The sequence below is a fragment of the Alosa pseudoharengus genome, unplaced genomic scaffold (genome assembly GCF_046254945.1).
Source record: "Alosa pseudoharengus isolate Yale_2024_CS ecotype anadromous, Long Island Sound unplaced genomic scaffold, YU_APseudo_1.1 YU_APseudo_1.1_scf_13, whole genome shotgun sequence".
Taxonomy (NCBI): Eukaryota; Metazoa; Chordata; class Actinopteri; order Clupeiformes; family Clupeidae; genus Alosa; species Alosa pseudoharengus.
Genome location: NW_027468598.1, coordinates 8,322,501 through 8,346,312, shown reverse-complemented (window position 1 = coordinate 8,346,312; position 23,812 = coordinate 8,322,501). Strand labels below are relative to the sequence as shown.

The window sequence follows — 23,812 nt, the reverse complement described above, 5'->3', positions numbered from 1 at the left end:
TGGAATTGACTGCTCTGAGCATCAGACATAATCAATACTTTCCCACCCTTTTAATTAGTGAAAATCGATTCACCACAGCCCAAAGGCAAGTCCAGTACTGGCCTAGAATAAAGTGCTTCACTGTGGTTAACCCCTCAGCCACAGTGTTAATGGTCAGCAGTGGAGCCATTGGCATCCTGGCCCATAGGCAACCTTAGTAGAATCTTTAGAGTTGTGTGGACAGAATGGATGACTGATTAGTTTTGCCATGCAGTCAAAGGATAACCCAGTCATGGTGCTGACGGCTTCCTCTTCACACCTTCTGCTGTTTACTACTACACTTCTGAGTGTGAAGGCACTTGGACTCTGCAGGCTTAACATCAAAATGCTAATGTAAGCTATGGTCTATTGGAAAGGCTGTGTGCTAAGAACGTGCACTCATTACGTACCAGCTGTTCAAAGCCGTCTTTGTTAGACTTCTTTGTAATGAATCACATATTTTTGGGAAGGGAAAGGTTTCACACATTACAGATTAACAGGGAGGGAGGCAGGGCTGGCTGAGGGCTAGAGCAGAGGGATTCTTCATTCACACACACACACACACAGCACACACATCCTTTCAGGGGTGAGGACACTTCATGAGTCACTGACTCCAGGCAAAAGGGAGGCATCATTCCTCCTCACAGGACTCCTTATACATCACAGATTATTCACATCATACTTGTTCTTAAGACCAGTCCCTTTGATTTGTACTGGAACCTGTCTTTTTTAATGAAAGCTTTGGTCTTACATCAGTTTCCCCAGGGTTGGCCAATGTAAACTGAATGAAACTGGAGATGGAATGAGTGCTAATGCTAGGGATGATCAGAGGGACAGTGAAACAGCCTGCAGTTAGACAGTGTAGAGTGGTGAAAGGCTAAGATAGCCAGATAAGTCTCATAAGGCTACCAATTCATGCTAACCCTCCGTCAGTCCCTAAAGATATGGTCCAAGCAAAAAATTCCAAGGATTCACAGTTCCTTTTTTCAAGAACACAAGGTGTTAGTTTGTGTTAAACTCTTAAATTACTGCCTCGACAAGTGACCTATTTTGCCTTCAATTAATGGTCTCGCCCTGCTCTCCTGATCTCACAGGTGTGTGGTGAGGCTCTGATGCGTGGGAGCAGGGTGGCCGGCCCTCCACCCTCAGACGGAGCATGCTGCCGGACTGCCCGAGAAGGCTCGAGCCACAGGGGCCATCAGAACCAGCTGCACCGGACATAGCAGCAGCAGCAGCAGCAGTGGACATAGAGCTGGCCGGCGCCTCGGCCTCAGCCTGAGCCGCTCCCAGCATGCACCAGCTCTTCAGCCTAGTGCTGGGCCAGAGGGACCTGTCCCGCGCCGGAGACCTCTTCTCCCTGGAGGACGCCGAGATCGAGGACTGTCTCTCGGAGGCCCTGGAGCAGATCAAGGCCATCTCCTGCTCTCCGGTAAGTTCTGCGGTGCAGGTTTGTGTGGTAGAGAGATTGTGAAGTGGAATGTTCCTGCCTCAGGATAGCTGTGTTCTTATAAGCATCCCAGCTCTTCATCTCCTCCTCTTGGTCATGCACAGCACAGGAGCCCTCAGGTGATCAGAGGTCTTTATAGACTCTCAGGTATTGCCCCCTGTTGGACGGGAAATGAACTGCATAATGTAGAAGCAAATCTGAGCAAGCTGACATTGACTCAGTATGCAGGATTCCATTTTATTCTGTATAGAGCTCTGTTCTGTATGTTCTCCTGTATAGAGCTCTGTTCTGCATGCTATTCTGTATAGAGCTCTGTTCTGTATGTTCTCCTGTATAGAGCTCTGTTCTGCATGCTATTCTGTATAGAGCTCTGTTCTGTATGTTCTCCTGTATAGAGCTCTGTTCTGCATGCTATTCTTTATATAGCTCTGTTCTGTATGTTGTTCTGTATAGAGCTCTGTTCTGTATGTTCTATATAGAGCTCTGTTCTGCATGCTATTCTGTATAGAGCTCTGTTCTGTATGTTATTCTGTATAGAGCTCTGTTCTGTATGTTATTCTAGAGCTCTGTTCTGTTATTCTGTATAGAGCTCTGTTCTGTATGTTATTCTGTATAGAGCTCTGTTCTGCATGCTATTCTGTATAGAGCTCTGTTCTGTATGTTATTCTGTATAGAGCTCTGTTCTGTATGTTATTCTAGAGCTCTGTTCTGTTATTCTGTATAGAGCTCTGTTCTGTATGTTATTCTGTATAGAGCTCTGTTCTGTATGTTCTCCTGTATAGACCTCTGTTCTGTTATTCTGTATAGAGCTCTGTTCTGTATGTTATTCTGTATAGAGCTCTGTTCTGTGCTTTCCTCTTTGTTCTGTTGTGCTATTTTTCTCCTTGCTCTTCCTCTATCCCTCTCTCTTTCCCTTCTCTCTGTTTTTTCTCTCTTTCTGTGAGTGTGTGATCTTAAATTATTGTATCTCTGGGGTATTTTTCTTCACAATAACACAGGCTGTATTCTCCAGGGCTGTATGTGTCCTCGTTTCAGAGTTATGCTTTTTAATGATGATTGCTACACCAGGAGAACTATATGGCATTGAAAAAAATATATAGTTAAAAACATTATTTTAGCATGATCAAGGCATATTTGTGGTTGGCATTATTTACAACAAGTAATCTTGTAGGTATTTGTGTAAGAGACTGTTTTAATGAGCGGGCTTTTGTGATTATAACACCTAATCCTATGTATTAATGTAATGTTTACTCTTGTTATGTATTGTATACAGTACCTGTATATGGTTGTATAAGGTTGTTTATGAGATAAGAGCAACCTGACTCCTGTTTATCTGTGTTATATTCTAGACTGTTAATTCTCCTGATGAATGAAACCATGGAGACTACTGTTCTTGGAGATGCTTGGGGGTTGTTTTAGATTTTGATAGGCATAAAACCAACTAGAAATCTTGTGTACACATGACTACATTCTTTTGTACCAAAACGTTTTCAAACATAGTTTATCAACGTTAGTTTAGATATTTGGGTTAAACAACTCCAAGAATTGGCTCAAAACCTATAAATATGGCACTGGCAAATGAATTTTCAGTCACAGCTAGATATTAAACATTATGTGTGGATTTGGTCAAGATATATCCTGGGCTCCTGTGAATAAGAGATTTAGATCTCAATATGACTCTCCTGATAACATGAAGGATGAATACAAATAAAACATATTGACCATACAGCTCTTTCACATGTCTGTTTTGCCCCCTACCAGGACTATCTGACCAATGACAATGATCAGGCGGTGGTGGAAATATGTATCACTCGCATCACCACGGCGATCCGAGAGACCCAGTCCATCGAGCGCCACGGGGCGGCGCTGGTGTCGCTGTGGGAGTCGTGTCTGGAGCACAATCTGCAGCCACAGGGCAAGGACGAGGACACGCCCCACGCCAAGATTGCCTCGGACATCACCAGCTGCATCCTGCAGGTCTGCATCACCCCCTATGATAATACACACACAGGCCCACAATCATATAGGCACACACACGCAAATATACCCACATTCAGTGATGGAGAGCTGACGCTATATCCAGTATGTGTTCTGACAGCCAAACCATCAAGCCTTATTCTTTGCATTAAGGCCAGGGTGGGGTTACTGCTCTCACTTCACTATACTGTAACGTATAACCTATACATGTTCCTGTGGGTTTTGTACATATGTACAATGTGTTGTTGTTATCAATCAGTCAATAATAATCAACAATTACGGTTGTCATCCTACAATAATTATACCTCACCAGTGCAGATATGCATACAGATCTCACTGAGGTTTACTCTTCCTACACAGAAGTTCAGTTGCTTAAATATGTTGTCCCTCTCTAGAAAGTCTTACAAAAATGTTTCCTCATTCCCACAAATGCAGCATGTCTGCAAGTGTTAGATCCTCTCCAAAGAGCTCAGAGCAGCTGGCTGGACAGCAGTATGGGCAGTGAGGATTAATGAGAAGTAGCTGGAGAGAGAACAGAAAAGCTTCATTCAGCGCTTCAAACAGGACCTGACAGCTACGACAGCAGCTATTAGCACTAATCTCCTCCTAAGTGTTTATAGTCAAGTCTCCCAGTTTCAACAGTTTACAGCTCTTATGTCCTTAACCCCCCCCTTTCTCTCTCTTTCTCTCTCTCTCTCTTTGTCTCTCTCTCTTTCTCTTTCTCTTTTTCTTTCTCTTTCTCTCTCTCTCTCTTCCTGTCATAGTCAGACACACACACACACACACACACACGCAGACAACATTGTGTGTTTGCCTCTTGTTGCCTCATAGTAACATCTACCCCTCAGCTTCTCAGCTGGTCCTAAGACACATGGGAGAAATGCATGCTGGGTAACCAGGGAGACTGATTCATAATTGGATGGGGGATGTGTTTTTTTTCCCTCCAGTCTAATGCATGAATTCTTTTGAGCTATTTGCGGAGAGGGCCTTTGATCTGTCAAGAAGCCTGGCATTGAAGTGTCTATTTTATCAGTGTAAAATTCACATTTAAGTTTTTTTGCACAGTCACAAAGATTCTCATAGTGAGGGTAGTGGCCAAGGATTATAACTCTGTTATTACTCTGTTTATCTGTTCCTTAGAGACAGGTGTTTAAAATACCACAAATCATTCAATAATTTTATTAACATATTAAAATGAAATGTGATGAAAATGTGGCTTATACTGGCTCTATTAGTCATACTATTGTTGCCTATTAGTTGCCTTAATAATCTGCCAGTAGCCTATTTTTTTGATGAGTTTTCATGTGTTGGCTGCATACTACTGTATTAGAGATACAAAACCGCAGAGGCTAATACAGTTCATACATGTTCTCCTTTTACACCCTGGAGGGCGCTAAAGCTTTTCAAATGTTTCCATGTTCTCTGCCAGGCAGTGAGCACACACTATCACTACCAGTACTCACAGATATTTGTTTGGCTTATGCTATCCTGTTGTCCGGCTTAATGTAGTACCATCTGGAGGGCAGATGTAACCTTTAAAAAAAAGAATCATATTGAGAAGGTTCATCCTGATATGAACAGCAGCAGCTAGGCACAGGATCTCCTTGTGATGTGTGGTAATGTGTGCTGCAAACCTACAGTGCTCTGGATTGGTTATGGAATGGCTTGTGCTTTTAAACATTAAGTAACACATGCAGACCAGTGCAAATCAGTCAAAATATGGTATACTAAGAGACCACTTTACATCGTTTTTGCTCAATCCAAAAGTTTTACTTGAGAGGTCAACTCTGAGTTGTAATTTTCGTTTGAGGTTTCTATCTTTGTCTGATCAATGCAGAACTATAACCGGCCTCTGGTGATGGCGTTGGCGGTTCCAGTGGCAGTGCGGTTCTTGCAGCGGGGGAACCGGGAGCTCTCCAGGAACATGTCCAGCTACCTGTCTCTGGCTGCTATTGCCAAAGCAGAACTCTTGGCAGAACACACTGAGGCCATCACCTGCAGTGTGCTGGACGGTAAGAGGGACTGCTGTGACCAGGTCACTGGTGCCCTGTGTTCTCTCCCCAACTTGCCTCCTTGTAGACAGGGAAGAGTCTTCCAGGAAGTAGCCAGATATCAAAGATGCAGATAGAAAGTTAATCCACTTAAATGGATTAGTCTATACACTGATGTGTCCATTTTTTATAGAATTTTTAGTCTCTTAGTAGATTGACTGAATACTAGCAAGAAGCCAACTGTTGGTTCTATGCGGAGTGTGTACTGGTGAGTGTTATGTCTAAATGTTGTTCCCCCATGTGCTGTCTGAGAAGTACAACCTCACAGACAAACTGGAGGTGAGTGTTTTGTTGCCTTGCCGACCTCACAACACATCGAAAGAAATTTAAGAGCCCTGATGCCCCTTAGTGACATGTTTTTGGTTAGCTCCTCCATTAGTGGAGAGCTCAGGTTCACTAGAGGGGTGGCAGAGGTCACCCTGTTCCATATGGGGCTTCTCTTAGTTATGTTTAAACGAATTAAACCGTTCCAGCACTGGTGTTTTGTGTTGTGACGGTCTGCGGTGTGAGGGAAGCCTCTACTAAATTAGCATCCCCCTGAATTCACAAACACAGTCACTTCAACATGATTTCAAAAAGGGTTTGAAATCATGCATTTAGTGACTTGTGTAAAGTGCATTGTGAATATATAGAGCAACTCAAGGAGTGCTGGAGGGGAACATCACCTTCCACATGCTTCTTCATTAGTGATGCTTATGGACCAGAGAGAACACAGCCCGGCCTATATGGAGAGCCATGGGTTGGGGATTAGTTTTTAATAATCCTTTAATCACAGAGTCAACACAAGAGTCACACAGCCAACCATCAGTGTTGCCTTGATATCACAAGTATGGCACTGACAATTTGAAAGCTACAAATGTTCAAGTTAATGAAGTTAGCTGATATGACACCAGAAGTTTGTCTTTACTTGTACCCAGTACTTTACTTGTACCCAGATGGAAAGCATGCTTTATTGTCTAAACATATTTCTTTTAGGTTGAGCAGGTTAAGGATGTCAGACGTTCTGCATGGCTATCAGAGGTTAGGAGGGTCTGTGAGCATCTGCTGTGGCTGGATCTGTGGAGACATCTACAGTAGCTGTAATTAACTTCCATTTGTTACAGTTCATTTCTACAGCCCAGCTGGGAGAATGTTGAGCACATGTTTTTCAGCTCATCCACCCATATCAATATGATCAGCAATGTTCTCGAGACATATAGAGTGCATTCCAACGTAACTAACTAATAAATGTCTTGTAATACTTGATTTGATTTAGTTTGCTTACCTCATACCTCATCATCACTTTAGATGAGGCTCCTTGAGAAATAATCTCAGATTGTAGAAAACAGATAACAAGTACATTACATAGAGGGAGATCATCCAATGCTTGTCCTCTGATAGTGGTCTCATTGGAAATTCCATATCGTGTTTTTTTTTATATAGATAGTTCATTTACAAATTCATATAGATGCCATATATAACAGATGACATGTCTGGATAGCCAATCGGACCTACTTCGTGAGGTGTGTTTTCTTAAAACGTGGATATAAAATCAATATGTCAAGCATAGCCATTGACTTTGCCTTACCTTTGACTTACATAAGCTCCCATTGCCTTGGGACTCATCTTTTGTATGTTGCTGATGGAGTCCAGAGAGATATAGAATTATGCTGACTCATGGACCTATTCGTATCTTCCCTCTCTCACTGCAGCCAAAGTACACCTCAGCCTTCAGCTGTTCAAATACCTCTTCACAGAAGATTCTGTTGCCCTTCATAAGATAAAGATCTGGCCAATAAAGCCGTTATTACTATTGTTGAAGTGGGATGAGGCTGTGGCTGCAGCTCAGGTCAGGTAGCATGGTCATACTATAGCCTGCCAAAACACTGCTCATAATGAAGGTTCTGGGTCAGCTTGTTCAGCTTTAGGTGGAGGTCGACTGGAGGACACTCATGACTCTGTTCTGTGTAGAAGAGCAGACTATCTCACTGATAACATCGGTAGGCACAGAAGATTTTTCACTGATGATATCCAGGGGGATGAAAAATAGAGCGTGATATTCAACTGATAAGAGGGATTTGATGGGATCAGAGCCCCATGGCAGTTGCTGAATAAAGTGATGATGGAATTCAGCTAACTCAAGCAGGTCTGCACCAATTTCTTATTTTCTACCATTTTGCCGTGTTAGTTTCTCAAGTTGTTTTGTGCAGAAGTCTGCATGTACGCCATTTGGTATAGATGATGCTGCCAAGGCATGTCTGGGTCATGTCATGAAAATGTGGGGTTTAGGGTCTTTCCATCACACGTTTCCTTCTTTACAGAACTTTACAGAAGCATCAAAGCGACTGTTTTGAGGAAACACATCAGGATGCCTCGTTAGTGAGCCTTGTTAGTGGCCTTCGTTAGGGACATTAGTTGGGGAGCCATTTAGGAGCCCAAGCCCTGAATGGCCACAGGCTGTGTGAACATAAATGGAGGCTGTTGCATTGGAGCACAGCATGCACCTCTCACCACGCTGCTTTCCCTTTTGACTGAGGGGATGGGGGGTTGTTTTGAAGGCTTTTAGACAAGGCCTAATGAGGCCTGGTTGACATTATTCCAGAGATGGAGACGGACCCCAAGCCTTATTCTCTACCACTCAACCTCTCTGTATCCAGACCCATTCCTCTCCTCCTCTCTTCCTCTCCTCTCCCCTCCTTTCATCTTCTCTGCTCTCCTCTGTTTTGCTCTGTGGATTAGAACATGGCATGGAGGAGCCCAGACATTTATTTGTTCAGCAATCGACTCAGCGTCGGGCGATCGAGTGCTAACAGCGCCCACCTCCCTTGTTGTGTAGATCCTCAGTCTGCGCCCTGCCAACACGTCCGGGTGACGTTTTCAAAATGTTAGTTCTGCCGCGGCGGCGGCCAAGAGACGCTTGGCAGAGACCCGAGCGGGACTTTATGTGCTGTTGCTTCTGATGCCAGTTGGGGGTCTGATGTATAAATAATGTGTTTTTCCTTGGGGAAAAAAACGGGTGGACGAGCAAATCAAATCGTGTTATTGCGAAACATTTTGTAATGTAGAACTCGTCACGAAGGCATCAGCTGCACAACCCGTGGCGTAAATCCAATCTGTCGGGTTTTGTCGGATGACCGTTTGAGTTGGCGCTTGACAGCTTCGTCAGCTTCACTGGAATGCCTCGCTGGCTGGCACGCCCGCCGAAAAACCTCCCCGTCCCCGCTGACCGCTCGCATCTACTGCTTTGTTCCATATGGCCCCTTCTCGTCCTTGAGTGAGGGAGGAGAGAGATGTATTTGGGACCTTAAGCCCAAAGACTGGAGCCTCTCCAACTTGTGCAGGAGATTTAAACCAGAGGAGCCCCATTGTTTTCGCTGGAGAGCGTTTTCACCCAGCTCTGTCATTGCTGTTGATGGACGAGGGAGCGGGATGGCTAAAATGAGAGGCTGTAGACATTTTGGGGCTTAACCCTTCCAGAATAAACTCTGATGCTGTCCAGTTGTGTCTTGATTGCGTTGTGATAGTCTACACCTTTTATTCAAAGTCTCAGGACGTTGCTGACTACTGTTTCTTTTTATCGTAATAGAATACAGCCAGTTTTCCCAAATACATAAACATAAATCTCATGCGACTGATAATTCACTTATAGATGAACAATTATTACACTCAAATGATGATTGTGGAATATTCCATCAATGATCTGCAAAGTTAACAGAAGGTTATATGTTGAATCTTTTAATATAAATTGTGGCTTCTTGCGTCTTGGTGACCATATGACTTGCATTAAGGCCTTGAAAGAGACTAGGCCTATAGAAAGCAATTTCTTCATCGTACTGTATGTGCTCTCAACCATGTCTCCCATATGGGATTTCCGTTGACATCGGCCTCCTTTCCCCTTCTCTTTGTCTCGTTAGCACCACACAGACGAGCCCTGCTCCCCCAAGCCCCTACACATTTAATCACTACCACCACCACCACCTCCTCAGGGAGCCACATCCTACAGGCCCCCCTCTCACCCCTGGTTTCCTGCCTAAACAGGAAAAACAGTGATGTCATGGGGTTCGAGCGAGGTCGTTGTGGTTAGCAATTATGGGTTTGAAGACTTTTGAAACGATTTTATGGGAGAGCAAGACAAACTGCGAGGTAGCACCTGCTCGGGTAAATACTTGGGATATGCTATGAGGACCTTCATCTGTCCATGGTCGTGCACTGTTCATGGTGTCCTGTTTTTCAGATTGAAAAGTTTAATAATCTTGCTACAGTCCAAAACTGCACCCTGAGGCATACTTCTGGTTGGATTGGAGCTGAATCCATTCTAGAATTAGCTGTTATTTTTGGAGGGTCAAGCCTATTTTGCTCACTCCTTTGTCCTACCAGGTGTGCACTTAATGAGGCTTTGACCTCAGTGAACACAGAATGTACTCCACCCCTGGTCTCTCTGAAGTTCCTCTCTCACCAATCACATAATGTTTTATGGCACACTTTTACGGTGAGCTGTAGCTGCTGTTAACTTTCTGACGTTAACACTTTTAGTGACATATTTCATGTGTGTGTGTCATGTGTCATATTTAATGCTTGTATGTGTGTGTGTGTGTGTATGTAAGAAAGAGAGAGAGAGTATATATGACCAGGTTTATGTCTGTTAGTCTTTCAGCAAATACATGTCATACCAAATGCTAGAGCCAGTAGCCAGTACCTACTTTCACTGCAGGAGTGTGAGGAGAAGCATGTGCAGTGCAACACTGGGCCTGTTCACTAGTCCCACATCTCCACAATGCCACCATGTTGCCCTCCACCTGCTAATGCTAACAGCCTGTAAGAGCTCTCCACTCAGACAGCCAGTAGAACCAGCTGGGATGCCACCGGCACAGCCACCTAGACAACACAGTCTGAGACGCAGCCACCAAATGTCGAGGGGAACTGAGTGTGTGTGTGTGTGTGTGTGTGTCTGTGTCTTTTGTGTATTACTGCTTTGGCTAAGGACAGACCAAAGGCAGACAAGATGAAGAATAATGTAAAGACACTTTAACTTTATTAAATCCCCCTTAGGCTCACCCATCACAGATAAACAAAACATTTATGTACAGTATACATTCATTTCCATTCATAACCAAAAACAATTTACAATATAGTACAGTTGTTATTTAAAAATGTAAAAGACTGTAAACATTCTCCATGGTATATTATCAAAAAGTGAACAGTGTTTCTGTTTTTGAGAAGAAGAAAAGTCAAATAGAGAATATTATGCAGAGTTGTCCATGGCCAAATATTTTATATAGAACTTTCAAAACAACTTGATTCAACAACTCAAATGTACAAAAATAAAAAAAAAACAACCTATTAAACTAAAGAAAATACAACAAAGATTAAATGGAATCTATATTCAGGTCAACGCTTTGATAAATACAAAGTTCAAAGTACACAGTTTTTGTTTTTAAAAATGTTATGGAAGATGATAGAAATAAAATTACACTGTAACAGACAGTAAAAGTCCCTCCAATCGCAGCATGTAAACTGGTTCTCAGCAAAACCATCCGAAAAAAAAAGAAAAGAGAAGCCTCTACACAAAAGACTCTTTGTTCTATCATATCCTTGTCCTCCATCGCTCTCTGTGCAGTCTTTGGTAAATGTTGTTTGATCAGTGTTTCATCTCCTAAGGCTGTATGAATGCTCCATAGATTGCCTAAATGGGAAACATTTGGTCTTGTGGAGGACAAGTGGTATTGTTTTTATTGGGGGTTGTTGCTGCTCGGTGGTGAGAGGAGTCGGGGGGTCTGGAGTGGGGCAGTGCTGTGTTTTTGCGCTTATTTTAGTAGATGAGTTTGGCGTCCCCCCGCAGGACGATCTTAGTGACGCCCCACGCCACCACGTTCCCCAGGCTCCCGCAGGTGCTCCCGTTGCGCTTGGCCTGCTGGGAGATCTCCGCCTGGCTGAGCGTGCGGTCCCAGACGTTCACGCCGGTGATCTTCCCCGTGAAGGCCGCCGCCGCCGCCACCGCCTTGCCGTCGAGGGGCCTGGTCCCCCGTCGCTGGCGCGCTCCCTCCTGGCCCAGCTGCAGGACGCCGCTGCCCGGGATGACGTTGCCCTCGGCGACGCCGGGCGCGCTGGCCACCTGCAGGCCGTCCACCCACAGCGAGGCCAGGCCCTGCTCGGAGCTCCACGTGCCGCACAGGTGCGTCCAGCGCCGCTCCTCCGCCACGCCGGACGCCTCCACCAGGTGCGCCTCGCCGCCCACGGTGAAGAGGGCGCCGCCGCGGCCGCTCAGCACCAGCTGCACGTCGATGGGGTTCCAGGCGCCGCCATAGGAGAAGAGCACCGTCTTGTTGAGCGCCTGAGTCGGCCGCGCCCACAGGCACACGGTCAGCGCGCTCATCCGCACGTTCCGCTGCTCCAGCTGGGCGTACGTCTCAGCCGACTGCATGGGGATGAACACAGCACTGTCGCAGCCTGAAGAAACAGCAGAAAGAAAGAAAAGAAAGAAGAAAGAAAGAAAGAAGGAAAGACTGACTTATGTGACATAATTGCAGTAAAGAAAGACAAGGGGTCATCATCTAGCGCACAGTGCTTATTAGCCAACCATTTGTCACCCGCGGCTTTGTCAGCGCGTTGTGAAACTGTAATTCTTCTTATGTAATTCTAATCTGTACGGTCCTGCTCGTGCCATAAGTCATGTAACAACACCACTTTATAGAGAAAGAAAGCACACCAATAGAAGCGGCTCAGCCTTGATGATGAAATGTGTCGTCCAGGCCAGCATGACCCCTTGTGGGGCCATGTTTAGTGTTTAAAGAGAGACGGAACGAGAGGGGGGGGGGGGTTGCGGAAAGAAGGGAGGAGGGGGGTTGTCCAGGGGAGAGGGCACGGTTACATTTCTGCTTTTAGGACCCCTTATCAGTCATTACCTCATTTATTTGTCAGGGACGGAGGGGGATCAACCCTTTAGTTGAACATTTCCTCCCGGGTGAATGTAAGCTTCACGGAAGTTGCGGATCATCAAATGAGTGCTTAATTGATTTAGCATGAATTCCAATTGACAGTGATCTCATTGCACTGTTGGCGATTCCCCTTGCAATACAAGCCCTTTTTTTCTCAGAGAGCGAGATAGATAGTGAGGTGGGGGAGAGAGGGAGGCTACAGCCTCAGGGTGGGAGGGGAAGACCATCCTTACTTTTCTTAATCCTCCACTATGTTTACTTAAGCTCTTATGTGATATAGTCTCTCTCTCCCTGGAGTTCAAAGTCATTTGATTCTGAAATTAGTCAAGCTGAATGGCAGTGAACTCAAAACAAGACTTTTATTGGCTTTGCAAATAACCCCTGTTTGTCTAATTGTGTAGATCCACATTCTTGAGATGTCGATACTGCCACTTAGTCTGAAGCGACAGCCAAATTATGTACTTTTTATGGTGCTGACGTTAGACAGTGAGGTGAAAAGGAAGGTTGACTCCTAAAAGACCTACGTAGATGTTTTGAGGTTTGAGCTCCTCACTGGCTGAGGAAGCTGCAGATTGCCTGTGATTTTCTTGGGTCTGCGCTGACAACTGCTGCCATGTGGTTCTGTTTTGCCCTCTCTTAGGTGTGGTCACCCTGCATAACTTCTAATGGTTATCCCAACCTCTGCTTCTCGTTTAGGCCTCGGCTTCGCAAAGGGGGCCACTAACACAGTCAGCCTGGGCAGTTCGCAGATTAAAATCACTCCGTGTGACTCCGCCTGGGATTTGTATCCGGCTTACTTACAGAGCTCGCAGACAGACCTAGTTTTGGCGTGTAGTTCTTGATGTCAAGGAGGCATTGAAGTTGTGCAGGATGACCACCTTCAGTGGTGCCATTAGCATTTTTGAAGGGCTAGTTTTACCATGTTCACAGATTCTTTACTCTAAACTGTTATGCAGTCTATGGACTGAGCTACTGAAATGTTGTTAAACATTTTATGGCTTCCATGGAAGCTACCACAAAAAGTTATTTAATCTTCTAGCAAACCTTCTAACCAACCACGTGCCAAAAGATGCCACTGAACTCCATCTATCGTTAGGTGCTGAATTGTTAGACGTTTGCACGCATCTTAGTTAGTTGTGCGCTCATACCTGCTGGCATGCTGTTGTGCGTTGTGGCCAGTAGTTGGCGCTCCATCTGCTCCCGTAGGGCGTGCACCTCCCCGGTCAGCCTCTCCAGTGACTGCTCCAGCCTTGCCTCAGCGCTCACACTCGCCACTGTGGCCTGCATCAGGTGCCTGGACTGGAAGCCCTTGGCGTCGTTGCTTCCTCCGCCGGACGCTCCGCCGGCCGCTTCGCCGGCCGCTCCGCCGGCCCTCCCGCTGAGGCAGGCGCTCTCCAGCTTGGCGAGCCGCGCCGCCTGCCCGCGGTTGGCGGCGAGCAGCTGCTGCAGGGCGGCCTCGTGCTGCGCGCGCTCCCGGCCGGCCGCCTCGCGCATCTGCTCCAGGACCTGCTGCAGCCGCTGCTCCAGCAGCGCGGTGGCCCTGCGGCCCGTGCTCTCGATGGCGCCGGCGCACGCGCTGCCGTAGCGCGCCACGAACTGGAGCATCTCGCCGCGCAGCGACTGCAGCTCCACCTTCATGATGTCGTCCGAGTACTGCAGCAGCATGTTCTCCTTCATCTGCGAGTTCTCCAGCATGGTGAAGAGCTTGTCCCACTTGGTCAGCTCGGTGGACTTGCACTCGGACGGCGGGCCAGTAGGGGGCACTGTGGAGGGCGTCTCTGAGAGGAGGAGGAGAGAGTAGAGGGGAGATCAGTCTGGAGCCTCTACATGCTGAACGGAATTACCAAAAGCTTGGTTATACAGTAGGTGGCTTTGATGAATGGACTGTTATCTGTATTCAATAAAATGGAATAGAACAGAATTCAATAGAATAGAATCTCACATGATGGCAGAAGGACCATGACACACAGTGATGAACAGCTGAGGTATTTCTGTCTGCCCTGAGACCGTCTGGAATGGCCTTTAATTCAGTCTTTAAATGTCCTTTAATTCGTTAAGTCTGGCTGTGTCCCACTCTCTCCGTCATCTCTACCTCTGTCTCTCTATCCCTCTTTCTCTCTCTCTATCCCTCTGTCTCTCTATCCCTCTGTCTTTCTCTATCCCTCTGTGGACTGGATGCTGTCACTGGGACAGTTTTTGGCTCTGCTCTGTTGTGCCGCTGGTGCTATTGTGTCTCTCAGTGTGTGTGTGTGTGTGTGTGTGTGTGTGTGTATTAAGGACTTTCCCCTGCCATGTTTCCTGTTTAATAATGTTTAATTGCATAAAACTTCAGCCGTAAGCAAGAGATGTTTCCTCTTCATTTCAATTTACTGTTCATCCAAATACAAATCCCTATGTAACCTACACTACTCTTCAGTCCACTGCCAATACACATACAGTCCATCATTCAGACAGACACACACATGTGCCCTTACACACACACACACACACACACACACACACACACACACACACACACACACACACACACACACACACACACACAAGCACACACACACACACACACATACACATACACACACACACACACACACACACACACAAGCACACACACACACACATGCACGCACATACACAAAGTTATGTTAACTGACTGAAACTAGCTAACTGAAACTGTCTAACTGAATCCTTGAATTCCTTCAGTATTTCAGAATTCATTCATTTTTAGCACATGCAGTGATGGCACATAATACACCTATTTGTTTCCATATTTCCTCCATATCACCAAGTACACATTTAGCCAATGATATATTTGTCACTTTGCAGTAAAACATGCATTAGAGTGTTTCAGTGTAGAAATCAACCAGGATAACTGACAAGAAGATCAGAGTAAATATGATCAACCAGGATAACTGACAAGCACGTCAAAGTAAATCTAACCAACCAGGCTGACAAGCACATCAGAGTAAATATATGACATCAGACAGTAAGGAAACCTGAAATCCTCCAGGTGATTTGACCAAACACACACAGACAGCCGTTGACCATGTGTAAACTACTCTGTAAGAGTCCCCCAGCTGCCCCCTTAGTTCACTCACCATCTTGCACATCGCCCTCAGAGATCTCGTTGTAGTAGGCATCGACGTAGCTGGGCATGATATCCATGTCGTCGTCGTAGCCCTGTGCCCAGGCCACTGGTAGGCAGCCCAGACACACCGCCCGAAGGAGTCTCCACAGCAGCATGCTGACCGTACGGGTGTGTGTGTGTGTGTGTGTGCCTCCGCTGGGAGCTTGACCAGTCTCTGGGCTCACAGAGTGTGTGCACACTCAGTCAAAAAGGATGCTGGTGCCTGCCTGCGTGCGTGTGCGCGCGTGTGTGTTTGTGTGTGTGTGTGTGTGTGTGTGTGTGTGTGTATGTGCTCAGGAGTGCAGCATGTGTGAGCAGCCTGTGGTCTCTTTCTCTCTCTCTCTCTCTCTCTCTCTCCCTCTCTTTCACTCTCTTTTTTTCTCTCAGTCCTTCTCTTGTTATCACACACACTGTCTCTCTCCGTTTCCAGTCTCTCTTAGTGAACTGCTGAGCTATCTGTTGACAGTGCTCGCACTGAGAGTCCCGGGCTGAGAGGCGAGCGAGAGCGAGAGTGTGTGTGTGCGTGTGTGTGTGAGTGTGTGAGGGAGTGAGTGAGCGAGTGAGGCAGCGCAGGGCTCTGTGGTCTATATAAACAGCCGCGCTGAGCAAGGGGAGGCAAAGGGTGAGTAATGCGTCGTTGGAGGTAGCATGGGTGGTGTAATCAAATAGAACTGCTGCTCCTGCAAGTCAGGGCAAGGGGTGGGGGGTGGAGGGTGGGGGTGGGGAAGTGAAAGTGGAGAACATGAGAGAGACAGACGCAAGGAGATGGAGCGAGAGTGGGAGTTTGTGAAATTTTGGAGGTTTGCTGGAATTTTTGGAGGTTTCCTGGATGTTAAAATATGAATATAGTATGTTTGTTTTCTGGCATTTTATTTTGAACTTTGCTCTACTGTTACAGCTGAAAGACTGAATAGTGTTGTGGAGCCCCTAGTACGTGCCCTAACTCGATTGGTCCTGCCTGACCTCAGCTCTCTGGTCCTCGGTGTACACAAGATTGCCGTCCAAATGTCCGGACATCCCCTCCCCCCGTTAAAACAACAAGTACGCAAAAGGCAGACTTCTCATGGCTGTAGCAGATGCTCTGCAGGCATGTCTGAGTGTTGGGAAGAGATTTTCTCTGCTGAGGCACCCCTGCATTGCATATAGGGAATTGGGTCTGTTTTGTGCCTGTGTGTGTGTGTGTGTGTGTGTGTGTGTGTGTGTGTGTGTGTGTGTGTGTGGTGTTGCAGGACTGACTGGTGAGTTTTGTTCTCAATCCCTATGGCAGCCACCTGAGCTGTGGTGCAGGCCAAGAGGAAGCCCATGATTCATGGCCTTACAGAAGACCAATAAACAGCCACCCATCACAATCCAAGGCCAAGAACACCACACCAACTTTTTAAAATGCTTTTGTCCTTTTACATACAAGGATTTTGTCAAGATGTGAACTATCAGGACATGATAACAGGAATAAACAGAAGTAGAATATGATAAGATGAGGAAATATGAAGAAAAAGACTAATAACTGGAAACAACAGTTGCCTGTGATATCTGTGATATCTTAGCCGTGTGTTGGTTCTGGGCGCCTGCATACTGTAGTATCTAATCTCCCAGCACTATGAGTAAAGCGACTGGTGTTTTTGATTGTGCACCAGAGTTGTGGGGCATGGCCGGGTTCGCTCATGGAAACTCACTGTCATCCGAGGAAGGCCTCCATGAAAAGGGCCGACCCCATGCAGTCCCCCATAACACGCTCCAGCTCCGCTGACACATGGCAAACAATGAATCGGAGCCTGACACCAGGCCTCAGCTCTGGGACTCACACACTTCATAAGCCTGCGTACAGGACACAGGAGTGCCCAGATAGATTATATGACATGTGGAACACGAATCAGTCACAGGGCTCACGTACCCAACGCGGATTCATATTGTAAAGGAGCTGGACTATTTCATGTCTTTTGAAGCAGGGGAATTTGACATATCTCTGCCAGGTTTCTCAGAGTTTGGTTATAAGCTCATTGACAGGGTATTTTGTGGTTGAAGCCATATATTGATTTTCATCTTGAATTGTATAGTTGTGGTGTCCAGGCTTTGAGCGGAACTGCATTTAGAAGCCCTGATGCATGATGGAATAAGTCTAAAATGGACTTGTCATTGATGGGACGGTTTAAGTGCATTTGGGTTCACTGACATTTGTGGGGTTTGCAGTGGTTAAATATGTGAGGCAAATGGGTTCTTCAAGCAACCAAAAGCTTATAAACACACACACACACAATGTAAGACATCAGAGCTTGTGTGGTTGTGTGATATTTAAGGCATTTTCAGCTGAGAAGTGATTTGTCTTCTCCATGACGACTTTCCTGAACAAGTAGCATTGTGACCAAGCGATGCAGACGCATCTTGTGAGCTGCATGCTCTTGGAAAAAACTTTTGCCTGTGACTGTATGAAAGACCATTTTTGTACCCTATGGGGACCACTACAGAAGGTCACTTGGTAGAAACTGTAAATCTGCCAACCTGGAATGTCCCGAGTGGCCTGAAAAGTGAAATGGCACGCACCCACACGCACCTCAAGCAGAGGAGGATTAACAAGAGGTGACTTTTCTCATCACACAAAAGACACTGTTCTCCCCCACAGCCCCCATGAACACATGCACTCGTCATTCTGCCAGACCTCTCGCCAAGTGGCTCGCCAAGCAGTCATAACTTGATTGCATAACAATAAACACATAACATTATGTCCAATGACAAATCTCCTCCGTGCGAGAGCGCTTTATTTATGGTGGTCCTGGTGCCTTTTGGAAGCTGTAAGTCAAGGCGGGGGCTTTTTTGTTGTGATGGGCGCTCGTGTGATTTACCGCGAGGGCAGGGAGAGAGGAGAGGCCGGAGCAGTAAAGCTGAGCGTGTTTACAGCCAGACGAGGAGCACCCTGGAGCACCTGAGGCGGGGGAGTCCGAAGACGCCGGTCGGACCTCACTCCTTCTCACGCCTCCCCTCCTCTCCTCCACCTGCCAGCTGATGAGCTTGTAAATAAACACGGCTCTGTCTGCCAACGCCTATCGCCCAAGACGTCACCGACTCCTGTTTTAACCACTTGCGGCGTTTACTTTTTGGATATCAGTGCTTTTAACAGATAGGCCAGCATTACTGCTGGGTACGCGTGCGTGTTAGTGCAGAGATAACCCAACATCAAAGGTCCCATAATAACATGCTGTCAGTGGGTCACCTGTGGAATGCCTGTGCTATGGCCATACTTTACCGCCTCGTCTGTTCCTCTGTTCCTGATGTTATCGTCCCAGAGGCACTCAAGGAACCAGGTTATCTGTCTGGAGGCAGGCCTGCTCACTCTGCGGCGCTTTTAGCACCCTTGGCTCCCGTCCTGTCCTCTGTCTTGGACGCCATCTAGCACGGAGGCGCGAAGGACGTGGGTCTCGGGTGACGCAGGAGCCCTCTCGCCCGCTGTGGTGTTGATGTGGCTAATGTAAGTGGTTCTCATCCTCTGGACTGGTGTGGGCAGTGGACACCGCGGGCTGAGTGGTAGGATTGGCAGCGCACCAGCCTGCTCTGTGTCTCTGGTCATGTGCGGACTCTGGGAGGACTGTAGTTTCTGGCCGCATGGCTGCAAGAGGAAGTCTGTGAATCCACAGCCATAGGTGGAAGCAGGGAACGTGCAACCAGGATTACGGATGTGTGTTCATTCATGGTTATGGTTATGGTTCCTGGCAGACACTTTTGCCCAAAGTGGCGTACAACAACAATAAACCTGATCATCAAAAACGAACAGTTCAAAGTAGTCTTCCTAATAATAAAATCAACTGAATCATTTTAACAGAATACTGTAGTAACAATATCAAATCATCATTATGCCAAGAATCATAAACACATGCAAACTGTGAATCTGCAAGGAGAACTAATTAGTAAAATACAAGGGGAACAGATGAGTCTTTCAACTTTTTTTGACAATCCCAAAATGTTGGCTAGAACGAAGCGCAATATGTAAATCACTCCACAAAGGAGGAATCACAGACGCTTCATGTCTGTCTCACCTCTGTTGTACTAGCCTGTGTCTGTACGTGTGTGTGTGTGAGAGTGTGTGGGTAACTGCTGCTCATGCTGATTGACTCATTTTACAGAGTTCACATCTGTCATTTGCACTAGTGTAAGTAAGACCTGTTTTATTTCTGAGGGATTACTTCTCAGTAGCTTTCCTGTAAATGCCGCAACTCTGACTTTTCCCGTAAAAAGGGCCCATATTTTGCTTTTTATTGACGTGTCTCGTAGCTTTCAGGTGTGTGAAATGTGCTTTGGCACAACCCTCACAGGAGCCTAGCTGGAGCAGAGGACAGGAGCAGCCCCCAGGGCCCTCCCTCTCACTCGCTCCCCATGAGGAGCCAGGACGTCTGGTGCGATGGAGGGGCCAGCTGGTTGTAGGGGCCGCACCTCACGCCACCCCAAACACCACCACCTCCTCCTCCTCCTTATCCTCCTCCTCCTCCTCCTCCCCCAAACCTCTACCGCAAACACCACCACCTCCTCCTCCTCCCCAAAACCTCCACTTCAAACACCACCACTTCCTCCTCCTTCTCCACCTCAAACACCTCCCCCAAACCTCCACCCAAAACATCACCACCACCTCCTCCTCCTCCAAACCTCCACCCCAAACATCACCACCACCTCCACCTCCTCCAAACCTCCACCCCAAACATCACCACCACCACCTCCTCCTCCTCCCCCAAACCTCCACCCAAAACACCACTACCTCCTGCTTGCCTCCAGTCATGTCCAGGGACGACGCTACCCTTCAGAGAGAGAGAGAGAGAGAGCCAGCGCGCAGCTGGAAGGACTCCTCCAAACTTCCTGCTCCCACACATGTTTATTATTTCTTCACGCTGCACCATAACCCCAGCTCTGCCCCCTCCACCTCCGCCTGTACCCGCCGCCCCGACTCTCCCGTCCCCGCCACAAATAGCCCTCCTCCACCATGATGAGAGTCACCTATAGGAAGCCAGGGATTGCTTCCAGATGAAGAGCTCGCCTTTTGACAGACACTGGGGGGGATTGTTATTTTCTCCGTTTTTTATGATGTGACTTTGCCAAATTTGGAATAAATACACTCTTTCCTCTCTCTTTTCTCTCTCTCTCTCTCTCTTACTCTCTTTCTCTCCTTTTTCAATTGTAGTATTCTCAGCAATCATATGTGCTGCAGATGAAGAGGTGGTTTTAGTGTTTACTGAACCCAAATAATAAATATATAATTTAGCCTAATGAAAAACAACAACAACAGCAGAGCAACAAGCAGTGCCTCAGCGGGACTCTTTGATTAGTTACAAAATTGGCCCTTTTGTGAAAAAAAGAGAAATTCAAGTAATGAGTCACTCTCCTCCTGCAGCTCTTTGACAGGGTCATCCTTTGAAATCCCCTTCATGTACTTCACCAGCCACAGAGTTGGGCAACAGTGCTGGTTGCTGCTGGAGCTCTGTCACGCGTAATGGCTAGTTTGTTTAAAGGCAGATCTGCCAATGATTGAAATGAGCTGCACGCCTCCGGAAGACTGGGGTTGGCAGGACAGCTCTTTTTATGATGCATGAATCCAAAACTCATGTTGAGTAATGTGTGAGCTGAGTCAGGGCTCCTGCATGTCCAGGGTAGTGTGTCACGCTCCACAGTGCAACAGCAGAATACCACAACATCTGTAAAAAGTATACACTACCACACTGTATATACAATACAATTGTGTCTCTATATGCAGACTACAGACTATATGTACAGACTATATGTATGTACTTGTAGCAAGATATTTGGTGGCTATGATGTAACTCTGAGCTGAATGTTGTATTGGTCTGTGATTACAGTTTTTCTCGATCGTTTTGATACCTGTGTCAACTCTGAAATCACTTTCTCAAAACACTTAACACCCGTGTCTGAACAAAAGCACTCTGGACAAAATGACACATTTTGCTTGCAAAAGGCTACTACTCTCTCAAAACACTTAAAACATGTAGCAAAAGCAAATCTTGCCTTCAAACACTACAACTTGTTGCCAATTAAAAAACACTCTTTAATCAATCATTACACACTGGGCAACAAAATGCAAAATCTAGTTCTCAAAATGAGCATTTTTGCTGGTATCAGAAAAAAAAACTGTGAAAAAACAAAATGCACTGAATAAAAAATAATCTATTCATTCCTCCCAAGATGTAACTGCCACTGACATGTAAGACATACAGTAAATACCTAGCAAGATGCAGTAAATTTCATTGAAATACAACTTGTCATTTTTCATCAAAATAGACCTACAGTAAACACCTTTTGTACAGTTTTCTCCACCAAATAGGCAATACAGTACTTTGTCTAAATGTGCATCACAGCAACACAGAACTTATGTATAATGAATGATTGCTGATTGAAGAATTGTGCAAAGGACTTTCACACAGGTGTATCAGAGATTCAGACTTATGCAAGGAATCTATACCACCTGTGAAAAGATGTTTTCCTTTTGTTTAGCATGGGAAAACCAATAGAGTTTGGGGCTTTTAAATGACACCTGTGTTAACTGATTGATTATTGCAAAAGGGTGTGAGAAATGTGTGAACCCAGTGAAAATGTGTGAACACATTCGCAAGAGATGACTTCTGCTGTGCAAAGAAAGTAGTCATGAAGACCAAGTGGGTTCTAGTTTACTTAAGCAGGTAAAAGCAATCGTGAAAAACTGTAATTCAGCCGTGTTTGTGTGGTGTGTGTATGTGTGTGTGTGTGTCATAGGGAACCACATGTTGCTGCGGGTGCTGCCCTCCGTGTACCCACTCCAGCCGCAGCCCATCCACCAGCACATCGCCCACCTGCTGGCCATGACACCCCAGCTGGACACCGCCGGACGCCAGCACCTGCTCCGCCTGCTGCAGATGGTGGCCGAGGAGCACCCACTGGTGAGAGAGAGAGAGAGAGAGAGAGAGAAAGGGAAAGAGTGATGGATGGAGAGAGAAAGAGAGAGAAAGAGAATTAGTGCAAGGTTAGACAAGATGGACACAGTGAGAGTGAAAGAGGGATTATTGAATGTGTTTTGTGTGTATGCAGAACTCTGTAAGAGTGTGTGTGCATGACAGAGAGGGTGAATGAGTGAGTGAGTGTTACACTGTGTTTCTCAGTAAGGCTGAGTGAGGGTGAGTTGTGTATGTGATTCTGAGTGAGTGAGTGAGTGAGTTAGTGAGCGAGTGAGCGAGTGAGCGAGTGAGTGTGTGAGTGACTGAGTGAGTGAGTGACTGAGTGAGTGACTGAGTGAGTGTGTGAGCGAGTGAGTGAGTGAGTGAGTGAGTGAGTGAGTGAGTGAGTGAGTGAGTGAGTGAGTGTGTGAGTAAGTGAGTGAGTGAGCAAGCGAGTGAGTGTGTGAGTGACTGAGTGAGTGAGTGTGTGAGTGAGTGAGTGAGTGAGTGAGTGAGTGTGTGAGTGAGCGAGTGAGCGAGTGAGTGTGTGAGTGTGTGAGTGAGTGAGTGAGTGAGTGAGTGAGTGAGTGAGTGAGTGTGTGAGTGAGTGAGTGTGTGAGTGACTGAGTGACTGAGTGACTGAGTGTGTGAGTGAGTGAGTGTGTGAGTGACTGAGTGACTGAGTGTGTGAGTGAGTGAGTGAGTGAGTGAGTGTGTGAGTGAGTGAGTGAGTGTGTGAGTGAGTGAGTGAGTGAGTGTGTGAGTGAGTGAGTGAGTGAGTGAGCAAGCGAGTGAGTGTGTGAGTGAGTGAGTGAGTGAGTGAGTGAGTGATTGAGTGAGTGAGTGAGTGAGTGAGCGAGTGAGTGATTGAGTGAGTGAGTGAGTGAGTGTGTGAGTGAGTGAGCGAGTGAGTGAGTGAGTGAGTGAGTGAGTGAGCGAGTGAGTGTGCGAGTGTGAGGAAGGGTGGTTGCAAGTGAGTGAGTATGTTAGAGACTGCATGGGAGAGGAGATGGGAGCTATGGAACAGACCCATGCTTGACTGAATGGCTAGATAGGAATGCCACAGCAGAGCCATGAAAAACACACCAGGAGGGAGAATTCTCCTGTGCGCACACCAGGCCTTAGTCATCACAAAGTCCCTGAGCCGTGCAGACCTGCAGCCAGAGGACCAGGCAGGAAATGAGATACTTTACATACAGTATGCATGTTCTCAGAAAGCCTAGTCATCACAACGCTCCTGCATCTGGGAAGACATCGTGGCTCCGCTCCATGGAATGTGCTGAGCGGGATTTCTTCCTGGGAATAACAACAGCATCAGTCATTTGACGCAAGCAGTGAGCTTGGCTGATACACCAGGGACACCTATATGAACACTTCAA

At 46.5% G+C, this 23,812-nt stretch overlaps 2 protein-coding genes across 2 annotated transcripts in view; one reads left to right on the top strand and one right to left on the bottom strand.

Moving 5' to 3' along the window:
* Positions 1-23,812, top strand: part of veph1 (ventricular zone expressed PH domain-containing 1) — a 74,564-nt gene that overhangs the window by 6,225 nt on the left and 44,527 nt on the right. Inside the window, exons 2-5 of the mRNA XM_076281985.1 lie at positions 1,113-1,447; positions 3,227-3,442; positions 5,280-5,454; positions 22,276-22,439. Coding sequence (XP_076138100.1) covers positions 1,310-1,447; positions 3,227-3,442; positions 5,280-5,454; positions 22,276-22,439 — 693 coding nt within the window. The 5' untranslated portion in view covers positions 1,113-1,309. The remainder of the gene's footprint in view (positions 1-1,112; positions 1,448-3,226; positions 3,443-5,279; positions 5,455-22,275; positions 22,440-23,812) is intronic.
* ptx3a (pentraxin 3, long a) lies at positions 10,486-16,078 on the bottom strand. Its single transcript, XM_076281984.1, has 3 exons — positions 15,506-16,078; positions 13,556-14,185; positions 10,486-11,919 (listed from the first exon to the last, which is right to left on the bottom strand). The coding sequence occupies exons 1-3, from the start codon at positions 15,648-15,650 to the stop codon at positions 11,282-11,284; spliced, it is 1,413 nt and encodes a 470-aa protein (XP_076138099.1). The 5' UTR covers positions 15,651-16,078; the 3' UTR covers positions 10,486-11,281.